The 21,923-nt window shown below is 58.3% G+C and overlaps 1 protein-coding gene across 5 annotated transcripts in view; it reads left to right on the top strand.

The window, feature by feature from the left end:
• C18H16orf74 (chromosome 18 C16orf74 homolog) overlaps window positions 1-21,923 on the top strand; it is a 30,056-nt gene that overhangs the window by 5,676 nt on the left and 2,457 nt on the right. Inside the window, exons 3-5 of one of the 5 annotated variants that reach the window (XM_067020292.1) lie at window positions 2,952-2,992; window positions 3,118-3,162; window positions 20,701-20,835. In XM_067020292.1, the coding sequence (XP_066876393.1) occupies window positions 3,135-3,162; window positions 20,701-20,835 (163 nt within the window). In that variant the 5' untranslated portion in view covers window positions 2,952-2,992; window positions 3,118-3,134. Of the gene's footprint in view, window positions 1-2,951; window positions 2,993-3,117; window positions 3,163-4,244; window positions 4,292-19,303; window positions 19,580-20,700; window positions 20,836-21,923 lie in introns of those variants that run through there. The other 4 variants (XM_067020291.1, XM_067020293.1, XM_059045529.2 and 1 more) reach the window with 4 other exon arrangements.

The following is a 21,923-nucleotide window of genomic DNA, read 5'->3' as shown; positions in this document are numbered from 1 at the left end:
TTCAGACAGACACAAAAGTATGTCACGAACTCCCATGTCCCAGCTTCAGCAGCAGATGGCCTCCCCAGCCCCCCCCACAGCACTGCTGCTGTTTTTCTGTCGTATTTTACAGCGAAGTCCTGACATCACTCTTTCAGTGAGGACTTCAGCATGAATCGCTGTTTTAGAAACCCTGCGCCGGGATGTGTTGTGAACTCTTTTGGGAGGGCCGTGTGACCAGCGCGTACCTGAGGCGGAACGGGAGAGCCGCAGGCTACGACATCAGAGTGCTGTCCACAGCGTCTGCACACTTGTGATGTTAAGTGTGCCTAGCGCGGGTCCTGACCGCTGGGCAGGAGACCCAGCCTGGGGGAGAGTGGTGGGGTGGGCAGAGACGGCGGAGGTAAGCTCTGCGCTTGAAAACATGGGCCTGAGATGCCGATCCCACGATCTGCTCCCCGTACGACCTTTTGGCAGGTTAACCAATAACCTCTGGGTGCCTCAGTTTCCCCGTCAGCAGAGGGACGGTAGGAGTGGGTCCCAGTCTCACGGGGCTGTTGTGAGGCTTAACTGACCATGAATCTCTGTCAAGTGGCTCTGGAGGCTGCTGGGCACATAGTGGTGGCTCAGAAAGGCGCCTGGTATTCCCATAGGTCTGCTCTCGGGCTCTCTGTCCTCCAGCCCCAGCCCCCCTTTCCCCCAAGGAAGGATGCACTCTCCCTGCCATCTCATCTTGCACATTAGAGGTCCCCCCCCACCCCCCATCCCGGGAGCTTTTGAAAATCCCCGGGCCGGGCAGCACCGCAGGCCGATTACCAGGAGTCTCTGGGGGAGGGACCCGGGCATGAGTGTTTCTGTAGAAGCGCCGGGCGACTCTGACTCTCAGGCCGCTCAGAGCAGCGCCTGGTTCTCGCCGGGATGCAGCTCCTGAGCCTGCGGGCGGGGCGGGGTCTGAGAGCCGACGTTTTTCACAGCCTCCCCGGGGGTGGTGCTGGTGCTGCTGGGCCAGGAGCAGCTCTGAGCAGTGAGGCCCTGGAGAAGAGGCTCCAGTGGGAAGCCACCACCTCCCTCCCCTCCATCACCAGTCATAAATAACAGCAGCCGACACTTCTGGCACCTTTGCTGTGTGCCGCTGCGCGGAGCAAAGCCCTTTCACAGTCACCCCCTCCCGACACCCAGTCCTCAGCTGACACCACTGCACGCGCACGTCAGCCCCGTTTTACAGATGAGGAGAGGGAAGTCTTGGCAGGTTAAGAAACCTGCCTGAGGTCCCGTCTCTCCCTCTCCCTCCCCCTTTCTCCCTCTCTCCCTCTCCTTCCCCCCCCCAGTCCCCCAGTCCATCCCCTAGTGGACGTCTCCTGTCCACCTCCTACCGGCCCACAAGTTCAACCTGGCTAAAATGGAAGCCTTTATCTCGGCCCCTCCTCCAGACTGAGCCCTCTCGGGGGTCCCACTCTCTCACAAGCCTGAACCTGTGCATCACCCCAACTTCCAGCTGCTTCTCCCTGCGTACCCTCACTGCCCTGCTGTCTCCACCACTCAGGCTCCACAGTTTCTGGCCCAGAGCCGAGCCGCTCTGACCTCGGCAAGCACGTGGCTCTCTAGGGGCCTCGTTAAAATGCTGATTCTGGCTCAGGGCATCCAGGTGGAGCTGCTGCGAGGCTGCATTGTTAATGTTAACGAGCTCCTGGGGGCGCCGAGGCTGCTGGTAGTGAGGGCCTGGGGGGAGGAGACCGGCCTGCACAGCCCCCTAGAATGTGGAGGCTCCTACGAGCGCTCAGAATAACCTGTGAACTATGTAACCAGCCTCCAGAGACCCCACGGTCCGGCTCAGCTTTGGCCCTTCTGTGGCCTGTACCTGCCCTGTGGCCCCACCCCCCGCCCTCCGTTTCCTCCCCTGGGCCACGCCCCTCCGGGCCGTGGTACTTTCTGTTCTCCTGCTACACGCCTCTGTTGCCGCCAGTTTGCCTACGTTCGGGTGCGGGACCCCATGTGGCCTTGAATGCACTTGTGTTGGGTCTTGTGAGACCAGATGCCGGGATGGGAAATGTGCAAGAAACGTATCAATAAGGGAAATAGGGAAGGGGCCTGGGAGGTCTGAGCCCAAGGAATAGCCAGGCAGAGAAAGCAAGGAAGGGCTGGGGAGCCTCCAAGGACAGCTGGCAAAGCCGGAGGCGGCCGTCAGGGGCGCCTGCCTTGGATCTCGGCCTCCTGCAGGACGAAGAGACAGCGGGCTTGGGAGCGCAAGGGCCCATCCGAGATCTGTGGGCGCTGCTCGCGGCCACCCCCCGCCGCTGCCAGCCTCGCACACAGGTGTCTCCCTGGGAGGCGAGGGATCCCTGCCTTCACCCTCTCAGAGACCCGAGGACCCTCTGAGGTAGAAATAAGAGCCTGCAAGAGCCTCACAGACCCCCGTGGGGTGGCCCCAGCCAGGGGTCAGGGCAGTAGCAGCTTGGGACCCCAGCTCAACTCCTTCCAGTAAGCTGGGTGGCCTCAGGCAGCTGCTGCCACCTCTCTGAGCCTTGATTTCCACATCCGTAAAACGGGGGCAGTAGTAGCACCTCCCGGGGGTGCAACCGAGGGTTGAGCGTCCAGCCTCCGCCTCTGTTCACCCATCGACCGGTTGAAAGACTCAGGACCATCCCCTTGCAGGGAGACCGTGGGAACGGGCTGGGAAATTTTAGCACTGGGCACCGGGTTCCCTTCATCTGTTAGACCTCTGGAGAGTTTGCATTCTAGAAGAGGGGCAGCATTGTAACAAAAGGCACACCCATTTTGTGAGCGCAGGACCCCCCAGCAGCCCCACCCACGGCCCCCTCGTCCCCAGAGGCAGCCACGCTCTGCTGGTCCTGCCTCATCAGCCGGGCCAGGCCTCACCGGCACCTTCACCGGCTCGGCCGCCGCCGCCGCCGCCGCTCTGGGCCGCCTCCAGTATGTTTAGCTTTGAGGCGCCTGAAACTTTTTTCCACCAGCACACCCTCGTCTCTGAGCAAATTCAGCCCAGCTGTAGCGGGTAAGCGCCGTGGCCTCGGCCGGCCGCGGTTTCTCTCCGCCGCCACTTCCTGTTGTGCAGCCGTCAGGCCGGGGGCGGGGCCTGGACACGCGTGGCCGCTACAAACAAGCCTCTCCTCTCCTCAGGCTGCAGAGGCACCGACATGGGGCTGAAGCTGACCTGCCTGAAAGGTAAGCGGGTGGCTCTCCCTCCAGCTCTTAAGGGGGGCGGGGGTGGGGGTGGGGGGTGAGGCAGGAGGGAGAGTAGAGCCTGAGACCCCCGCGTTGCTGCCCCTGAGACGGAAGGTGCACGCCCACTTCATAAAGGCGGCACCTGTACACAGTGGGCGCCGCATGCGTGCGTGCCCTGACTCTGAGCGCTCCTCCGGGCCTTCCGTTTCCCTGGAGCTGAGGGATGGGGGAACGTCCCAAGGACCCCCACGCTTTGGTTGCCCCCTCGGAGGGATGAATCCCGGGCTGTGCCGAGTGGGGGGTAAGAGGTCCTGGAGGAAGGTGCCCCGCCCGCACGGGGGGGGGGTTGCTGTCCACCCTGAGGGCCTGTTATCACTGAGATGGGCGGTCCCACCTGCCGGGAGCTGGGGAAGGAGGGCTGGGAGAGGGGAGGGGCCAGCAGGGAGAAAGTTCTAGGACACAGAGTCGTTGAGGGGTGATATAGGCCCTGGCAGAGGCAGCGCAGACCTCTGTCTTGTGCTCTGGACCTTTCCGTCCAGGATGTCTCAAGGGCACCTCAGACCCACACGGCCCACGCGAAGTTCATCATTGGGTGACGAATGCTCCCACCCCACGTCTCCACAGCCTGAAATCTGGGAGTCGCCCTGGTGGCCCCTCGCCCACGTACAGCGTGCCCACCAGCCCCTGACTCCCCTCCTGCCCGTCTCAGGCCTTGGGAGGGCCCCCGGGATGAGGGAGCAGCCTTCAGGTCCTGCTGCTGGGATGAGTGAGCTCCAGTGAGCCTCTGGCTGGCCCTCGGAGGGGGGCAGGGCATCTTGATGGACAGCTCCTCCAAGACTGTGGGCCAGTGGTCCCCCCTGGACGAGCGGGGGGAGGTGTTTGTTGAGCGGGCATCCGCGAGGGCTCAAGGACACCTTTCCCTTAGATTTTGCTGTGGGTCTCCCCAGTGCTGCGCACAGGGCAGGCGTTCAGGACAAGCTTTTTGTTTTTGTTTTTGATCGTGGTAAGATACACGTCACGTAAAATTTGCCGTCTTAACCATCGTTAGGCATACAATTCATCGGGTACATTCACATCGTCGTGCATCCATCCCCACCATCCATGTCCAGAACTTCTCCGTCTTCTCCAGGTGCAACTCTGTCCCCATTAAATCCTGACTCACCCTTCCCCTGCCCCAGCCCTGACAGCTACAGCCCACTTTCGGTCTCTGAATCTGCCCGCCCCGGGTGCCTCACGTAAGTGGAATCATCCGGCCACTGTCCTTTTGTGTCTGGCTTCGCTTCACTCCGCAGAATAGGGAAGCTTTGTCCGTGTTGTAGCGGGTGTGTCAGAATATCCTTCCTTTTCGTGGCTGAATAATATTCCCTTGTGTGTGTAGACCACGTTTGGTTTATCCGTGTATCCCTTGATGGAGGCCGGGCTGCTTCCACACGTGGCTGTTGTGTCAGGACACCTTTGACAGACCAGGATCCTGGAGGGGCCTCTGGGGACCGCTTGCCTTCCAGCCCGAGGCTGGGGGTCAGCCAGGAGAGGAGACGCAGGACCTACAGATGCTGAGGATCCCTGGGAGAGCCCCCCCACCCTGCGGGACTGAAGCCCGGGCAGCGGGCTGAGTGCTCCTGGGCTGGGAGCTTTTAAAAGGGTGCTGGCGGAGCTGAGTGCTGGGAGGGGTGCGGGAGCTGGCGGCCCCGAGCGAGGGGTGCTCGTGCATCTTTCATCACTGGCTCTCTGGAGCTGTCCCACCGCCTTCTCCCTCCCCCAGCCCCGCCCAGCCTTGGTCTCTGGAGGCAAGGAGGCCCACGCAGGGTTGGGTGTGACTCAGGGAGGTCGCGGGGAGCACAGAACGCCTCTCCCTGTGCTTCACCAGGATGACCCAGGCCCCCCAGCCCAGGAGCCCTGGGTCCTCCTCCTCTTGGGAACCTCTTTCTTACGGGAAACTGCAGAGGGCTGGATCCCTGCCCGGGTGAAGTTCATGGTTATCTGTGTCCCTTCCCTCGCTGCCCACAGGTGTGGTTTCGCCTAGTTGTTGGTGCTGGGACGTGCAGTTTGTGCCCTGTCTTCTATTTATTTTTTATTTAACGTCGGGTGCGAGTGCTGTATGTCTCCAGCCAGTATCACTTTCACAATTCTTTAACGCCTGTGTGTGTCCAGTTCTGCCAAAGGTGGGTCTTTGGGTTGTTTCCAGCGTGTTTCTTTTGTAGATCACGTCATTTTGATCATCTTTGCTTTCTAACTTTTTAAAATTATTATTTGTTTGAGATAAATTCCAGAAATCAGAATGACCTGGTCAAATAATACGGACAAATGGTGGCTTCTTCCTGGGAGATTGGCCCAGGCAAGGCCCTTTTCTGTGTATTCTGAGCGGGTCAGTTCATCCATCCCTCCTCCTACCATGAAGTGAGTACTTCCAGGATTCCCAGTTTCCAGGTGAGGAAGCTGAGGAACAGAGAGGTCATGTAGTTGCCCGGGGCCACACAGCTGGGACCCAGGTGGGATTGGAACCCAGGCGGGCTGTCCCTGAAGCCTAGCTTTAGCCTCCACTGGTTTGGCCTCTTCAGAGGAAAACATTTTAATTCAACACTTGAAGTGACCGCTGTAGCTAGAGGCTTTATCCACACGCTCTCCTAAATCTTCACATTAACCCTATAAGATGGTGTTTCAGTTTCCTGGGGCCATTGTAACAAATTACCGCAAACTAGGGGGGTTGAAACCACAGAAATCTTTTTTCTCACAGTTCTAGAGGCCAGAAGTCTGAAATCAGGGTGTCAGCAGGGCCATGCTCCCTCTGGAGGCTCGAGGGGAGAATCCTTCCTGCCTCTTCTGGCTCCTGGGGGCTCCAGGCGTCCTTGGCTTGTGGCCACCTCCCTCCTGTCTCTGCCTCCGTCTTCACACGGCCTCCTCCCCTGTGTTTCCCTGTGTCCTTTCTCTTAGAAAGACATTGTTCTCTCCTTTGTCTTATGAAGACACCCATCTTTGGACTTAAAGCCAGTCTTAAATCCAGGATGATTGCATCACAAGATCGTTAACTAATTACATCTGCAAAGACCTTATTTCCAAATAAGGTCATATTCTGAAGCTCTGGGTAGATGTGAATTTGGAGGGAACTCTACTCCACCCACCACAAGTCACTTCACCTCCGAGCCTCCTGCGTGTGGGACTAGAACGTAGCTCTCTGTCTTATTTTTAGAACATGCTCATCGCCTGTCTGGCAACAAAGACTCAGCCCGAGGTGGGCGATCACGAGAGCGTGACATGGGAGACAGCAGCACAGCTGGGCCGATGTCCTTGTGTTTCTGGTTCCAAAGGAGGGTGGGCCCAGGCGGACACTTTGTACTCAAGGGCCTGGCTGTAGCAGCTGCGACCTGTGGGGACGGGCCGCCGTCCAGAGAGCACCTCCCTCGCACCTTCTCACGTAAGGGCTGGTGTGTCCGTCCCCGTGACCCGGGCCCCGTCCCCTAAGCGTCTTCCCCCAGTTTGCTCACTACATCTGGACGCCGTAGGTGACATTACAGATGTGGCCACCGAGGCACAGGGACCGAGGCTCGAGGCCGCAGGGCCGGTCAGGAGGGGCTTGGCTCCGCCGGCGGTGGGGAGGGGCGGGTGCTCTCCCTGCCCGCTGAGCATGTCCTGTCCCGGTCGACCTGAGGTGGCACTGCCAGGAAACAACACGACAGGGCCGTGTGGCTCTCAGCGGGGCGTCCGCAGCCCGAAGCCTGTGCTTGACGTCTTGCATTAGTGTGGTACCTTCATTACAGTCAGTGAGTCGATACAGATACATTATTTGAACTAAAGTCCGTGCTTTTTTCTAATTTCCTAGTTTTTCCCGAACGTCCCTCTTCTGTCCCCGGATCCCATCTGGGACCCACCTTACGTTTAGTCATCACGTCTCCTTAGGCCCCTCTGGGCTGGGCCAGTCTCTCAGAAGTTCCTTGTCTCTGTGACCTTGACTGTCCTAGGAGGACTGGTCAGGTGCTTTGTGGCATAGGCCCCACTGTAGAGATTCGGCTGACGCCGGGGCTTTTCTATAGTCTCTTTTGTGGAGTATATGGTCATGTGGAGGGTGGGGACCGAGGAGGACCCAGGTGCGTTCCCCAGGAGGCTGGGTGCCGGGGCCCCTGACTGCTCAGGCGTCTTCCCCGGCTCCCTTCTGGGGCTCAGAGCCTCCGCTCCCTGTAACCCAGGTTTAGGTGGTTGGGAGGTGGCACTCACGACGCCCATTTTTCTGATTGGCGTTGGGAGGCCCAAGACGAGCCCCGGATCACAGCAAAAGTGAGAGTCGCCCCGCACTGCCCCGTTCTCGTGCAGACACATGGCTCCAGCTGTCCCCCAGCGGGGTCCAGAGTTGGTCGAGAGATTGTTCATCACACAGACATTGACTGTGTCCCTACTGTGTACCAACCCACAGCCGGGTACAGGGCTTCAGGGCTGAGCAAGGCAGCCACGGTCACTGACCCCCTGGGGCCCAGAAAGTAAGGAGGAGATGCAGGTTACTTGGAACAGACGTCCTGGCACCACTGCTCTGTGCCAGGACAGAGACCACCACCCAGCCCACCCAGCTCGGGGGCGGGGGGCACCGCTGAGGAAGCAGCACGCCTGAAGGAGCTGGCCTGGGAAGGAGTGGGACGGGACCGTGTCCCAGGCCACACGCACTACCCGGGCAGAGGCCGGAAGCAGCAAGGTGCCGGAGGGGTTGAAGGAGGATGGCAGGTGGGCAGGCTGAGGACCGCTCTGGCCGGATGGCGCTGGAGGAAGCTGGGGTTTAGTCATCTTCGGGGACAGGAGTGCAACACAAAGGTGGGAGACAAAGGCATCCATGTGGTTGATGCATCTTTTTTTTGTTTGTTTGCGGTACGCGGGCCTCTCACTGCTGTGGCCTCTCCCGTCGCGGAGCACAGGCTCCGGACGCGCAGGCTCAGCGGCCGTGGCTCACGGGTGCCCGGATGTGGGATCTTCCTGGACCCGGACACGAACCCGCGTTCCCTGCATTGGCCCGCGGACTCTCCACCACTGCGCCACCAGGGAAGCCCGGCTAATGCATCTTGAGCAGTTTTCACAACCATGCTGGCTCCAATGGTAGAGAATGGCCAAGGCTCAATATCTTAATTTACTGAGGTTCAGTGTTCCCACCTATGGAAATGGGCCAGGGCTTCCCGCCTGTGGAGATCCTAGGGCTGTCCCTAACCTCGCCAGCCCTGCGCACCCTGGAACAGAGCCCGACACACAGCAGGTGCTCTCTTGCCACAGAGGAGAGGCCCAGGCCAGAGCTGTGCTCCGGTGTGACTTTCCATTTGTTCAGCAAACGGTCCTTGAGCGCCTGCCACGTGCCGGGCACTGCACTGGGTCCAGGGACACGGCAGCGACAAGCACGGCTCCCCTGCCCCCACGTACAGGGCACAGAAATGAATGTGTGAACACGTGACCCGGGTTGGTAGACTTCGTGGTGAGAACTGCAAAGGGAGTTGAACAGAGAGGGGCAATAGAGGGGCTTGAGGTAAGTGAAGACCTCTCTGTAGTGTCGACGCTGGAGCCAGCCACGCGACGCAGGGAACAGTGTTCTAGACAGAAGGAACAGCAACAAGGGCCCTGAGACGGGGCCAGGCTTGGCGAGCTGATGAGCAGCGAAGAGTCAAACGTGGTTGCAACTGGGGGCAGGGGCCAAGCAGGAGGAGCAGAGGTCACTGGGACAGGCAGGGCCACACGAGCTGAGTGCTGTATCAAGAATGTCTTTTCCGGGCTTCCCTGGCGGCGCAGCGGTGGAGAGTCCGCCTGCCGATGCGGGGGACGCGGGTTTGTGCCCCGGTCCGGGAAGATCCCACATCCGGGAACCCGTGAGTCACGGCCGCTGCGCCTGCGCATCCGGAGCCTGTGCTCCGTGACGGGAGAGGCCACAGTGGTGAGAGGCCCGCGTACAGCAAAAAAAAAAAAAAAAAAAAAAAAAAAGAATGTCTTTTCTGAGTAATAGGAGCCACTGGAATCACTGCAGAGCAGCGCTCTCATCCTCCAGCGCACATCAGGATCACTCAAGGCGCCTACAGGAAGGGGCAGCCCTGGAGCGCTGCCCAGCGCCGGGGTTTAGTTTGGATGAAGCTTCCCAGGTGACTGTTCTGTGCAGGGTGAGAACCACTGTCTGGGCCCCGTGCCCTTGCTTTTCTGGTGGGCCTGGGGTATAGACTGACACCCAAAGGTGACAAGGGTCACGCTAGGTTGGCTGGGCTTCAGGGATGCAGGCTCCAATCCAGGGTTTGTTCTGGAACCTTCTGAACAGATCTCTGACCGGGAGACGGGCTCGGGGGGCTAGGAGATCCCCAGCCTGCTCAGAGAGGGGGAGGGCAGTCAAAGCCTATTCTAAACGCTGAAGCAGATGGGGCTTAGTGTGGCCCCGCCCCATCCCGGGGGAGAGCTGTCACGGCAGGGATTTATTACACCCAGCACCTGCCGTCCTTCCAAAGGAAGGAGGGAGGGAGGTCCCACGGCCCGGTCCCTAACTGGGGCCCACACGGGATTTAACCTTTGTCTCCTCCTCATTCTCGGGGCTCCACGGGGTCAGGAATCACGCAGCCTTGCTCATCCCTGGAACCCCGTTCCCGGCTGTGGGTCAGCGCACAGTAGGGACACAATAAGTGTTTGTGGAATGAACACTGTCGACTTTAACTAAGATGTGGGACCCTCCCAGGCCTGTCCCTGGGTGGCTGGGGCCGCCGTGCCGTCTCACTCCCTCGGCCCAGTAGGGAGGTCCGCTCCTGCCTTCCCACATCTCCTGCTACCCGCTCAGCAAGGCTCTGAGGAGGACCGCTCACGACGGAGAGGGAAACAGAGGCACAGGGTGGTGAAGCTGCCCGCCCCAGGCCCCACGGCCTGGCCGGGCCGAGGTGCTCCGGAAGCCTTTGTGTAACGAAGGCAGGCTGTAGCGCGAGCCTCCCGGGAGGGCAGGAAGGAGGGGACGGGACACGGAGGAGGGGAGGCGGGGCTGGACCCGCTGCCCGGCTCTGGCTGCTCTCCCTGGACAGGGACCCCGTGCTGCTCAGGACTCCCAGGCCCTCCCGTGTTCACCGACGGTCAGCTGCTGGCACGCGGCTGGCTTGGTCCCGCCGGGCCTGTGGAATGCCTCTCTCCCTCCTGGGCCGTGGTTCCTCAGCCTCCCGGATGGATGGGGTGTAGACGTGATAGGTCAACAGGTCCAGGTCTCGTGTGACCCAGCTGAGGGTCTTCAACTCCCTGAATCAGCGCTTTTTGTTTTTAACTCTAAAACGGGCAGGGTTAGACCCCACCCGGGTCAGGGCTGCTGCTGCTGGAGGGGAAGAGGCGTGTCAGGAGCTGGGAATGGGGCCAGGGAGGCGGTGTGCCCACGCAGAGGTGCTAAGATGTGCGCATACGCTTTCTTCCCTTTCGGAATGGCTTTGAAATTTTATCTGTGACCATTTATGACCGTGGGCCAGGCCTTCCATGGCCAAAGCAATAGTAAGTGATCCTGGTGTCCACCCTGAGAGATCACTGATTTGCCCGGGAGTCCAGCACACAAACGGACAGCTGTCCTCAGTCTGTCCCAGGTGGCAGGACAGACCTGTGGCCTCGGGAGCGCTGGTGGCCTCGACGCCCACCGTGGGCAGCCAGGCCGGCTGAGGGCGGGGCTGGGCTTCTGCCTGTCCCATGGGAGTTTGGGAGCTGAGTGGCCCTGCAGAGCTGTCCTGGATGGAGGGGGACAGGCCTTTTACCGGGCCACCTACTGGGGAGGGCTGGCCCCGAGAGCAGGTGCCTCCTTAAGCTGGGCGCCCTAAGCGTCTTTGCTTTTGCCTCACCCCAGCTCCACCCAGCTGGGTGAACAGCTTTCCTGGGCTGAGGGTGGGCCGTGGGAGGGGCTGAGCTGTGAGCCAGCCGCGGGCAGCGTCTGGGCCGCTGGGGACTCGCCTGGACCTGGGGGGTGGCTCTGGGCCGCACAGCCCAGCATCTACTTGGGCCGAAGGCTTAGACCAGGCACCGTGGGACAGGAAGGGCCTGGCGCTGAGGACACCTGTCCTTTAAGCCAGAGCCCCCTGTCACAGCCACCCGCCACAGCCAGCCTCGGCTCCGCGAGACACACTCTGATGGCCCGGCCGTGGGCTTTCCACCTGTGGGTCAGAAGGGTGGGCCGTGCATGGGGAATACTCTACAGCTGTGAAAAAGGACCAGCAGCTCTGTCTGAACGCTGTCTGAACGGATAGAGAGCCATTTCCAACACTTGCAGTGAAGTGAAAAGAACAAGGTGCAAAACAGTGGCTCTGTTGCCACCACCTGTATTGGAAAAAGAAGAGGCATACGCCTGTGAACATATTTGCACATATATACATAGAATACTCTGGAAGGAGACACAAGAAAACAGTAATGATGGCTGTCTCCAAGTGAAGAGGTGAAAAAGAGCTGGGTGGCTGGGGAGTGAGGTGAGGGCAGGACTCAGATGGACCTGAGTCTCTTCCAGCTGCCCGTGTCTCTGGCCTGGGGGGACCGGCTTCACCCCATTGCCCAGGACGCTGTGAGCTTGACTCCCAGCTTCCTGGGCTCCTGCGACCACACACTGGGCCATGCTCCTCAGTGACTCAAGGGAGAAGGAGTGTTCCTGGTGGCGTTCCCATCCCCCTTCCTGCCTCTCCAGGCCTATACTCCGAATTCTCCCCCTGGCCCTTTCACTGCCTTTTTACTGTCTCACCTCCTCAACTTGATCAGACCTCTCCTGCAGCAGGAATTCCCCACCACCCCCTTTTCCCCGTTGCACCTCCTAAATCTGTCTATGTCCACCCCTCCTCAGAAGATGTTTTATTTCTCTTTTAAATTGTTTTATTTTTGAACATGTAAAACATCTGCATGGTACAGAATGTAAAATGTGCAAAGGGATATGTGGTAATAAGTCAGCCTCCTCTCACCTCTCTCCCGGCCACCAGCTCGGAGGCAGCCGTTGTTGCCTCCCAGTCTTTGGAGGGCTCTGCTCTCTGGCTGCCGATCTGCACCCCTCTCAGGCCTCAGCTGCCCACAGCGGGCAGACACGTCCCTGTCCTCAGCGCCCAGACTCCCCCAGATACTCCCCAGTTTGCTCTGGATAACACCGGTCACCTCCTTCCTCTGGGACTCACCGGAATCTCCTTGCCTATGTGCACAGTAATAACCGCAATATCCTATTAATAGCAGTAATAACTATTAATAGCAGTAATAACGATGGGCCCCCTGCTGTTATCCAGGCTGCCCCAGACACCTGCTGCCTGATGTCACGTGTCTTACGAGAGCCCAGCAGGTTATGGGTTAGTATCTAGGGCGAAAGTTCAAATCTTTATTCCACCAAGGGGCCAGCCACTTACAGCCTCTCTGCAGCTGAGGAAACACAGGCTCAGAGAGGTTAAGAAGCTTGCTCAGCCCGCCCAGCTGGTGAAGGGCAAAGCGGGGAGGCCAGTCCTCTGGCCCAGGCCATCCTCAAGCCACTTCCCGTGGCTCCAGCCACGCAGAGGTGCATTGGAGCCCCTCGGGACAAAGGAAAGCACCTGCTCCCAGGCACCTGCTCTGAAATACCCCAATATCGTCTCAGTTAGTAACAGCTCTGACGGTGGTTCTCAGCTCTGGGGTATCTTGCCCGCCTCCAGGTAGAGTTGCCAGATTTAGGAGGGAAAAAAGACAAAATGGGATGCCCAGTTACATTTGAACTCAGATAAACGAGGACTGATTGTCTAGGATACGTACGTACGTCCCACATGTAGCATGGGACGTACTTACACTAAAAAAATTATTTGTCCTGAATCTTATCTGACAGCCCTGCCCCCAGGGGACACTTGGCAACGTCTGGAGACACTTGTTGTCACCAATGCGGGAGCTACAGCATCTGGAGTCCAGGATACTCTTCATCTCACTTCAAAGCACAGGACGGCCCCACCACAGAGAATAACCTGGCCCCAGACATCAGCAGTGCCGAGGCTGAGCTACACACGTCTCACGTTTCCCGCAGCCCAGGCAGGCGTCAAGGGCTTTGCGGATTTTCTTTGCCTTCGGTTCTCCGTCATCCTCTGAGGGCAGGCCTACTCTTGAGTCCATTTTAGAGGCCAGAAGACGGAGGGCGGGGGGCGCGGGGCTGTGTGCCCATCACACATTGGAGATGTGATGGGGCCGGGCCGGCCCCGCCATCTGAGCCCTCAGCCTGCTGGCCGAGACCCCGAGAGAAGCCTTCCCAAGGGGCTGGTGTGAGGGGGAGAAAGGCCCGCCCACCAGGACGGCGGGGAGGGAGGGACTGAGGGGTCCAGCAGAGGCAGGGAGGCAGTTGCTGCCCAGGCGGGCAGGTGAACACACTTCCCACTTGGCGGTGGCGAAGCTTCTTCCTCTCTGGCTCCTCCTCTCCGCTTCTCTCTTCAGTAGCTCATCCCTGACGCAAGCTGGGGCTTTTTCCTTAATTAAAAAGAGATTTAAAACATCCACTGCCATCTCCATTGGGCCCGGGCTCCCGAGAAAAGGTAAAACCCCCGTCCGCCCTGGCCTCATTCGTAATAATGCAAGGCTTTCCCCTTAATTGGAATTTAAAAAAAAAAAAGAGAAGAAAAAGATTAAGTGCATCTGGAACCCTCGGAGGCATTTGTCCATTTGTTTTTTTTGAAAGACCTGCACTAAATCCAGATACCGGGTCATCTCTGAGGAATTAGTACCAGCCCCAGTCTCCGCCTGGCCCCAGGGCCTTTGTGCGTGCTGCTGCTGACCCGAGAGCCCTCCCTGCCATCTCTGCGGCCGCGCTCGGGTCGGCCCCCTCTGGGAAGCCTTTTCTGACTCCCGCCGTCTCCCCCAGCCCTGCTGCTCCCTGCCATCATCTGCTTCTTCCTCCTTTCACGGACCCAGGCTCTGCAAGCTGTTTCTTTGCTTCCTGGCCCCCAGGAGGACAGGCTTTGTGTCAAATCCCCTGTGAGCGCTCTGTGCCCCAGGGTGTCCATCTGGAAGATGGGCCTCATTGGAAGGACCAAATAATCCCTGCAAAATGCTCACACAGACCCTGGCCTCCCGGGGGCACTTCTGTCATAGATCACCCATGTGGGCCCCTCCCGACAATGGCTTGGATCGGAGGGGACCCTCGTTATTTTTTCCAGCCTTCTCTGATCTCTTTGGGGTCCTAGTTTGCTGCTGGGGCCTGAAGCAAGAGGCAGAGGAAGTCAGTGTGTGGCGGGAGGAGCAGAGAAACATCTGCTGAGACTGTCTTGTTCTCTGCTGTGTCCCCAGCACCTGGAACAATGCCCAGCACACAGTAGGTGCACAGTAGATGCCTGTGGACTGAGCATCTCCCCTGGGCCTGGCTCTGTGCTGCGGGCTTTATCCGTGCGCTGCAGGGGAAAGGAAGCATCCCCTCACCCTGCAGGTGAGCAGGCCGGGCTCGGGGAAGTCACAGAAGGGAGGCAGGAGGACTGAGTCACATTCGGTTTTTCCTCCTTCCCGAGCCCGTGGCCCTTCCAACCCAATGAGGAGAAAGAGGCTCCTTTAAGGGTTAAGTTGGAACCAGGAATTTCTTTTCAGAGTCACTCCACAAACAGCTGTGTGACTGCAGGATGAGACAAGGTCCCTGACCTGCACACACAGAGGGCGGGTGGTGCTCAGAATTGGCTGAATCAGTGAAAAAGTGCTAAGGTTAGAATATCATGTTAATAATAACAACTTGTGTTTATTGAGTGTGCACTGCAAGGCGGGTTCTGTGGTTTCCTCCCCTGCGAAATGCATGTAACAATCAGACCCTTTGGCTGGAGTGAAGGCTTCGGTGTGGCTCTTCATCTTCTCAGCGCCCCCTGGAGGTGGGGAATATGAAGTACCCCCATTTTTGCAGGTGAGGAAAAGACGCCCAGAGGTGGAGCCCCGCCAGTGGAGGAACCCAGGTGTACGTTCTGGCCTCCCACTGCACCGTGGCTTCGGCAGGGCCACTGTGTGATGGTGCCTTGGGGAAGGGTGGATATGGTCCCAAGGACGTGGTCCCAGGCAGGGTTTGCGAGCTTGGCACCAGGGTGCTGATCGAGCGCCATTTTAAAAAGAACCAGCAGAGGGCGCCCTGAAGCCACGATGCCTGCTCTTGGCGGCCTCTGGGTGGCTTGGGGGCCAGGAATGGTGCGGTGTCACCCGTGCCTGGGGCATCCTGAACAGAGGATAGGCCTGGCTCAGGGCTTCTGAAGGATGAGAAGTGGTGGCTGATACCGGAAGGAGTGAGGTGGGTGCTCAGGCCTGGGAGCCACCTGGCCTCTGCGTGTCCTCCGACACGTCACCTTCCTTCTCCAAGCCTTGGTTTTCTCGCTGGAGAATGGCCATGACCCTAGTGGGCAATCTGAGGGATGGTGTGAGGATTAATGTGGACTCCGCCCAGAGCCTGGCACGGGGGGGGGGGCGGTGCTTAAGAAGGGGTGGCTCGTCTCTGTGGGAGGCGGCAGCAGTGCTCACCTCCCCCAGTGTCTGACCCCAGGCCACTTCTCCCACACTGGGCAGCCCCACGCCCCATACCTTGTATTTCGTTCCTACAAGATTGGTATCAGAGCTCCATTTTTTCCAGCCGTGGATACTGAGGCTCGGAGAGGAAAGCCGTGTGTTCACAGGTGCCCTAGCTCAGGGGGTTCCAGCCCTGCTGTCAGGGTCACCCAGGAACTTTTTTTTTTTTTTTTTTTTGCGGTACGCAGGCCTCTCACTGTTGCGGGCGCCGCTCCCGTTGCAGAGCACAGGCTCCGGACGCGCAGGCTCAGCGGCCATGGCTCACGGGTTCCCGGATGTGGGATCTTCCTGGACCGGGGCACGAACCCGCGTCCCCTGCATCGGCAGGCGGACTCCCAACCACTGCGCCACCAAGGACTTTTTAAAGTCCTGGTGGCCTGTGTAGCACGGTGAAATCTGGCCCCCTGGGGGCAGGGTTTTCCCCCCCTCTCCGGGATATTTTTTAAACTTTCCAGGTGGCCGCAGTAGGCAGCCAAGATGGAAAACCACTGCCCTGGAGCGGGGCAAGGGCAAGGGCCGAACCAGCTTTCAGAGGCAGTCAGCCTGGCCTCCCATCACAGCCTCCGCGTTTCCCCCGTGGGAAAGTGGGCGCCAGGAGACCAGAGCGGTCTGGCCTAGCTTGTTCCAGCTGCACAACTGAGAAGGCGTGTGCCCCAGAGCAGGGCCTGCTTGAGGCGCGTGACAGCTGCCAGCCCGGCAGGCTTCCTGCGCAAGCTCCCCATCGCATCCCCAGTCAAAATCTTCAGCAGCTCTGGGGCCTGGCTTCCTCCCTCCTGGGGCCCCGCCCCCTGGGATCCCAGCCAAGCCTTTCCCCTCAGGAAATGGGCTCTCGCTGGCCTGAGCCGGGCACATAATTAGCAAATAACCATTCTGGCTTTAGCACAAATGAGCTTCTTGTCTGGGGGCAGGGTTGGCATTTGTTTTTAATCCCTAAAGTCGGCTTTATCTCCTGAGAGCTGCTCCCTCGTGCTCAGCCACCTCTGCTCTGAGGCTGGGCGGCCCTCGGCGGTTGAGAGGGGCTGGAGTCCCTGCCCGCTCCTTTCCTGCCCTCTCCTCCCTCCTTCTCCCTCCTTCCTCTCTCCTCCCCCATCTCCTCCTCGCTCTCTCCTCCCCTCCCCTTCCCCTCCCCTCCCCCTTCCCCTCCCCTCCCCCTTCCCCTCCCCCTTCCCTCCCCATTCCCCCTTCCCCTTTCCCCTCCCCCCTTCCCTCCCCTCTCCCACCTTCCCCTCTCCTCTCCTCCCTCCTCCCCTCTCTCCTCAGCCTCCGGGGCCCACCGAGCAACCTGATGCTTCCTGATTAAAAATGTGGGCTTTGTCACCGAGCTCCCAGAACAGGTTAAAATGCAAATGCTGGCCCTGGGAGGAGTGTAGTTTTTCTCCATTAGCCTTTTATTTTAGATCTTTGGAATATTCGCTGAGGAAGGGGCCTTGGAGACTGAGCAGGGAGGCTCCCTTCGGTTACAGATAATAATAATCAGAGCTCGCTTTTGTGGCCGGTGCTCCCTGAGGCGCACTTTATGGCTGATTCTAGAGGAAGCTAGCAGGGCCCGAGCACCCTCTTGGCCCCAGCTCACTGGGCAAGTACTTCCCATTCATTCATTCCGTTCATTTCCTCACGCCCACCACCTGTCACTTTCCAGCAGCAGCCAGGTTTGGGATTTGGGTTTGGGTTTTGGCATTAACGAGCCTCGGGCTTTTGAGGTTCCTTTGTTGCCTGTTAGGACGTCAGGCATGTCCCTGATCCAAACTCCCCGACCCCTTTATGTTATAGAGCTGGCAGTGGCAAACCACAGCCCTTGGCCCAAAGCTGGCTGCTCCTCCTATTTTAGTAAATAAAGTTTTATTGGCACGCAGCCCCACCCACTCATTTACATATCATCTGTGGCTGTGTTTGCCCTCAGTGGCAGAGCTGAGAAGTTACAACAGAGACTGCATAGCCCCCAAAGTAAAACATATTTACCTCAGGCACCTTTCAGATAGTTTCCTGGCTCTCTCATAGGATCGTGGTTACAAGAAGCAGAAGCTTTTGGAGTCAGACAGACTCGGCTTTGGGTTCAGATCCTGCCCCTGCCTGTGCACTAGCTGTTCACCGCTGTGCAAGCTCTTACCCTCTCTGGTCCTCTGTGAGTTTGCATCTCACAGGGTAGCCATGAAGACTGAAGGAGGAAGTGTCTGGCACGTGGCCAATGATCCTTAAATGCTGACTGGTGCAGTGATAACAGGAGGGCTTCCTCCAAGTGGCTTCTTTTTATCTGTTTTTCATTCTGGGCTTCTGTGCAAGATGGCAGGAAGAAACAGCATACTAAGGCTTTAAAGAAGGTCGGCAGCGGCCTTGGTGGGTACTCCTGAGGGGCTTGTAGTCTGATGCAGGGGACGTGGCCTCTTTCTACAAAACTAACCAGCCTGTTAGATTCAGGAGGCCACAGGGGCTCCCTAGTGGGGAAACAGGAATGCGGTTTCAAGGACAGGCAAGCTGTGCTGACTGTATCAGTTATCTACTGCTGCGTAACAAATCACCCCCAAACTTAGTGGCTTAAACGTTTATTATCTCACAGTTTCTGGGGGTTGGGAATTCAGGGATGATTTAGCTGGGAGGTTCCGTCGCAGAGGGTCTCATGAGGTTACAGTCAAGCTGTCGGCTGGGCCTGTGGTCTCATCTGCAGGCTTGCCTGGGCTGGTGGACTCACTTCCTAGGTGGCTCCCTCCCACAGCTGTTGGCTCACCACCTGGGCTTCTCCTCAGGCTGCTTGAACATCCTTACAGCATGGCGGCTGGCTTCCCCAGAGCGAGAGCACGAAGGAAGTGCAGTGTCTTTTATGACCTCTCCTGGAAGTCACACGCCATCCCTTCCCTTCTTTTTCTAGGCGTTAGAATTCATCCTCAGTCCATCCCATGCTGGAGAGGAGGGGAATTAGACTCCACCTGTTGGGGACATACTTGAGAACCACCAGCCCAACCCTACAGTGTGGTCATTTAGGAGCACTGTCCCAGTGGGGGTCAGGGAAGGCCACCTCACTGCTCTGCTCGTGATGTTAGCTAGGGGCTCAGATACTTGAGCTGATGCGATCCAGTCTGGGGCTGTTTGGGGGGGAAAAAAAAACCGAAGTGATGGGACATAGAGACAAAGATGTGACTACCCAATTCAGCCGTGCCTGAAGTTGTTTTTTATTTAAAATTGAAAGCACCCCTACTTGCTCTGTCCCAGGCAGAATGCTAGGTTCAGGGGACGCGTGGCTGAGTGAGCAGAGGCTGTCCTCCAGACGCGCACAGTAAAGGGAGACAGAGCTAGTCGTTTGCATACGGTGAGATGAGCACTGCAAGACCTCATACTGAAGGAGCAGGGTCAGATACCAGGGACATCTTCCCCCACAGAAGAGCCCACTGTGCTGGGTTTTGAGGGATAAGTAGGAGCTCGCCACCCTGCCAAAGCAACAAGGAGCGCTCCAGGCAGGAGGAACAGCCTGTGCAAAGGCACGAAAGGGCTGGGGAGCCCAGGGCATTTGGGGGACTGTGAGCGGTTCGGGGCGTGTGGGCGGGTGGCAGGGGGTGAAGCTTCAAAACGAGTTTGGGCCAGACCGTGAAGGCTGAGAGCCGGGCTAAGAGGCTGACTCTAATTTATGATCAGCATTTCCCAAAACGTATTTCATGACTCATGGACTTGTGAGATGGTAACAGGTGTCCCTCCAAAAACAGACATCAAGGTTATTTAAGTTCAGGAAGCCCGGGGTGAAGCACAATGAAAGCAGCTTCCTTAGTGCAGGACTTCTCAGAGCCTCCTTTAATACTCTAACATGCATGGGACTCTCCGAGAGGACAGAGTAGATCGGATTCGCAAACTCGTCTGATCATGGAACCCCCTTCCTGAGGGAGTCTGAGGAGGCCAGTGTTGCAGGGAACACACTTTTGGAAAAATGCTGCTTGTAGCTAGCCTCCAAGAGCTAGTAAGAATTCTGAGCAGCTACGAGGTATGATCAGGTTTGCCGTTTCTGGCTGCTGTTTGCAGGGTGGGCTGCTGAGGGGTAAGCCAGGGGGTGGAGACGCTAGCTAGGGCCGTGAGTGTTGGGGGGGGAATGTCCCAGGTGTTAAGGCGGTGGAATCTGCGGGCTTGGTGGTTGATTAAACTGGCCAGAGGGCTGGAGGGCAAGGAGGACAGGAGAACCGTGGCTGAGGCTCTGGTTTCCGGCGCAAGGTGACGGCTTTGACTCAGATGGGGAGAATGAGGAAGGGGTTTGGTGAGGTACTTTTATGTCAGCTGGAGATGAAAACCGGCCGGGCTGGATTACCTCCTGTACTGAATTTATGGGAGAGATAAGACAAGGAATTCAACAATTTAGAAGAAACGGACAGATTCCTTGATTAATGCAACACAGCCAAAGGGAAGCAAGAGGAAACAGAGAATCTGAATAGCCCCATCTCTATTAAACCAAATTGCCCAAAGAATATTGAAGGCCCAGACAGTTTCTGCGGTGAGTTCAGTCACTCTTAAGGAAGAAACGACACTGATCTCACACAAACTCGCTCAGAAAATAATTTGTGGGAGAGGTCGCTTCACACATGGCTATGATTCGGACAGGCTTGGGTTCCAGTTCAAGCCCGGTTGGTTTCATACATTCAAGAGCCGTGGTGGGTTTTTTTGGTTTTTTTTTTTTTTGCGGTACGCGGGCCTCTCACCGTCGTGGCCTCTCCCGCCGCGGAGCACAGGCTCCGGACGCGCAGGCGCAGCGGCCATGGCTCACGGGTTCCCGGATGTGGGATCTTCGCGGACCGGGGCACGAACCCGCGTCCCCCGCATCGGCAGGCGGACTCTCAACCGCTGCGCCACCAGGGAAGCCCCAGAGCCGTGTTTTGAATACCTACTGCGTGTCACACACCCAGGTCACATTAGCGAACAAAGCAAAGCAAACTCACGCCCTCGCCAAGTTGCGCTCGGACGCCGTCCTGAGGCTCGGTTTCCTCACCTGTGGCCTGGGGACACACAGTGCTGGCGAAGGGCGGCCGGCAGGAGCGGTGGGCAGTCCCCGGCAGCCACTGATGCTTGTCTCTCTGTCGTGTGTGTACGTGTGTGTTCCACGGCCTGCCCCCCCAGGCTTAAAAATGTGTGTCAGCGGCAGCCATGATGAGGCCCCCGTCCTGAGCGACAGGCGCCTGGATGTGCCCTACATCATCGTCACCCCGCCGACCCCCACGGGCGCGATCCTGCCGAGGGACTCTCGGAGGGCAGGTGAGGCCACCCTGCCGCCATGCTAAGCCAGGGGGTCTGGGGGACCTGGCTGGGCACAGCTCACAGGGGCCCCCTTCCGGGCTGTGGGTCCGCCCCCACCCCCAGTTTATTAAAAATTTACACTCAGCTCCGCGTACACTCCCCCGCGGGCCCCTCGCCGTGGCACCAGCCTCAGCAAGATGTGGCACGTTAAGTAATTAGCTAGACAGCCCCCGCCGGCGGCTGGGCGAGTGATGGATGGGGCTGGGCGGGCCCACGGAGGTGATGGATGGAGGTGCCTTCCCCCGCAGCTGGGGAACGGGGCCTCCGTCTTGCCGGCCGCCACAGGACAGGCTTGGAAGCTCCCCCGCGCCCAGGCTGTGTGGCCCATCTCCGCGCTTTCCGTGGCAGCTCACCGCAGGGAGGAGAGAAGGGATGGGACCGTTCCCAGAGAGGGGTGAGAGGGGGCCGCCCAGACTGCCGTGTCCCCGCCCCCGGCCCCCTTCTGCACACTGTTGGAGCCAGTGGGACATTTTTCGTGAACAGATTTATTGAGCCAGACCTGTGCTTGGTGCTGAGGCTGCTGTTGTGAATAATACAGTAAGTCCTCTACACACGAACGGCTTCCGTTCCGAGAGCGTGTTCTTAAGTCCAGCAGAGTTAGTCTAGGTACCCAGCTAACACAGTTGGCTAGATAGTACTGTGCTGTAAAAGGTTTATAATACCTTTCACAAATAATACGTAAAACACAAACACACAAAATAAAGACACCGTTTTTAATGTTACAGTACAGTCCCTTGAAAAGTTGAGTAGTACAGCACAACAGCTGACACACAGGGGCTGGCCTCGAGGGAACAGGCAAGCAGAGTTCCTGCCAGGAGGAGGGAGAGGAGGTGGGCCATGGTAGAGCTGAAGGATCGTCAGCAATAGGAGACGGAGGGCAAGCTGCCGTCTCACTCGTGCCTGATGTTGATGGCACAGGTTCTGGTTTCTTGCTGGGTTCAAGTCTACCTACTCTCTTGAAAAAACAGTCCAGTGATGTCTGGGTAGTACTGTACCAGCTACATCACCGCCGCTTTTATGCTTGCTTCCGGACATCCTGGGCTTGA

This window comes from Kogia breviceps, chromosome 18, assembly GCF_026419965.1.
Source record: "Kogia breviceps isolate mKogBre1 chromosome 18, mKogBre1 haplotype 1, whole genome shotgun sequence".
In the NCBI taxonomy this organism is placed as follows: Eukaryota; Metazoa; Chordata; class Mammalia; order Artiodactyla; family Physeteridae; genus Kogia; species Kogia breviceps.
Note: the sequence above shows the minus strand (reverse complement) of the source record. Positions and strands in the feature narration are given on the sequence as shown.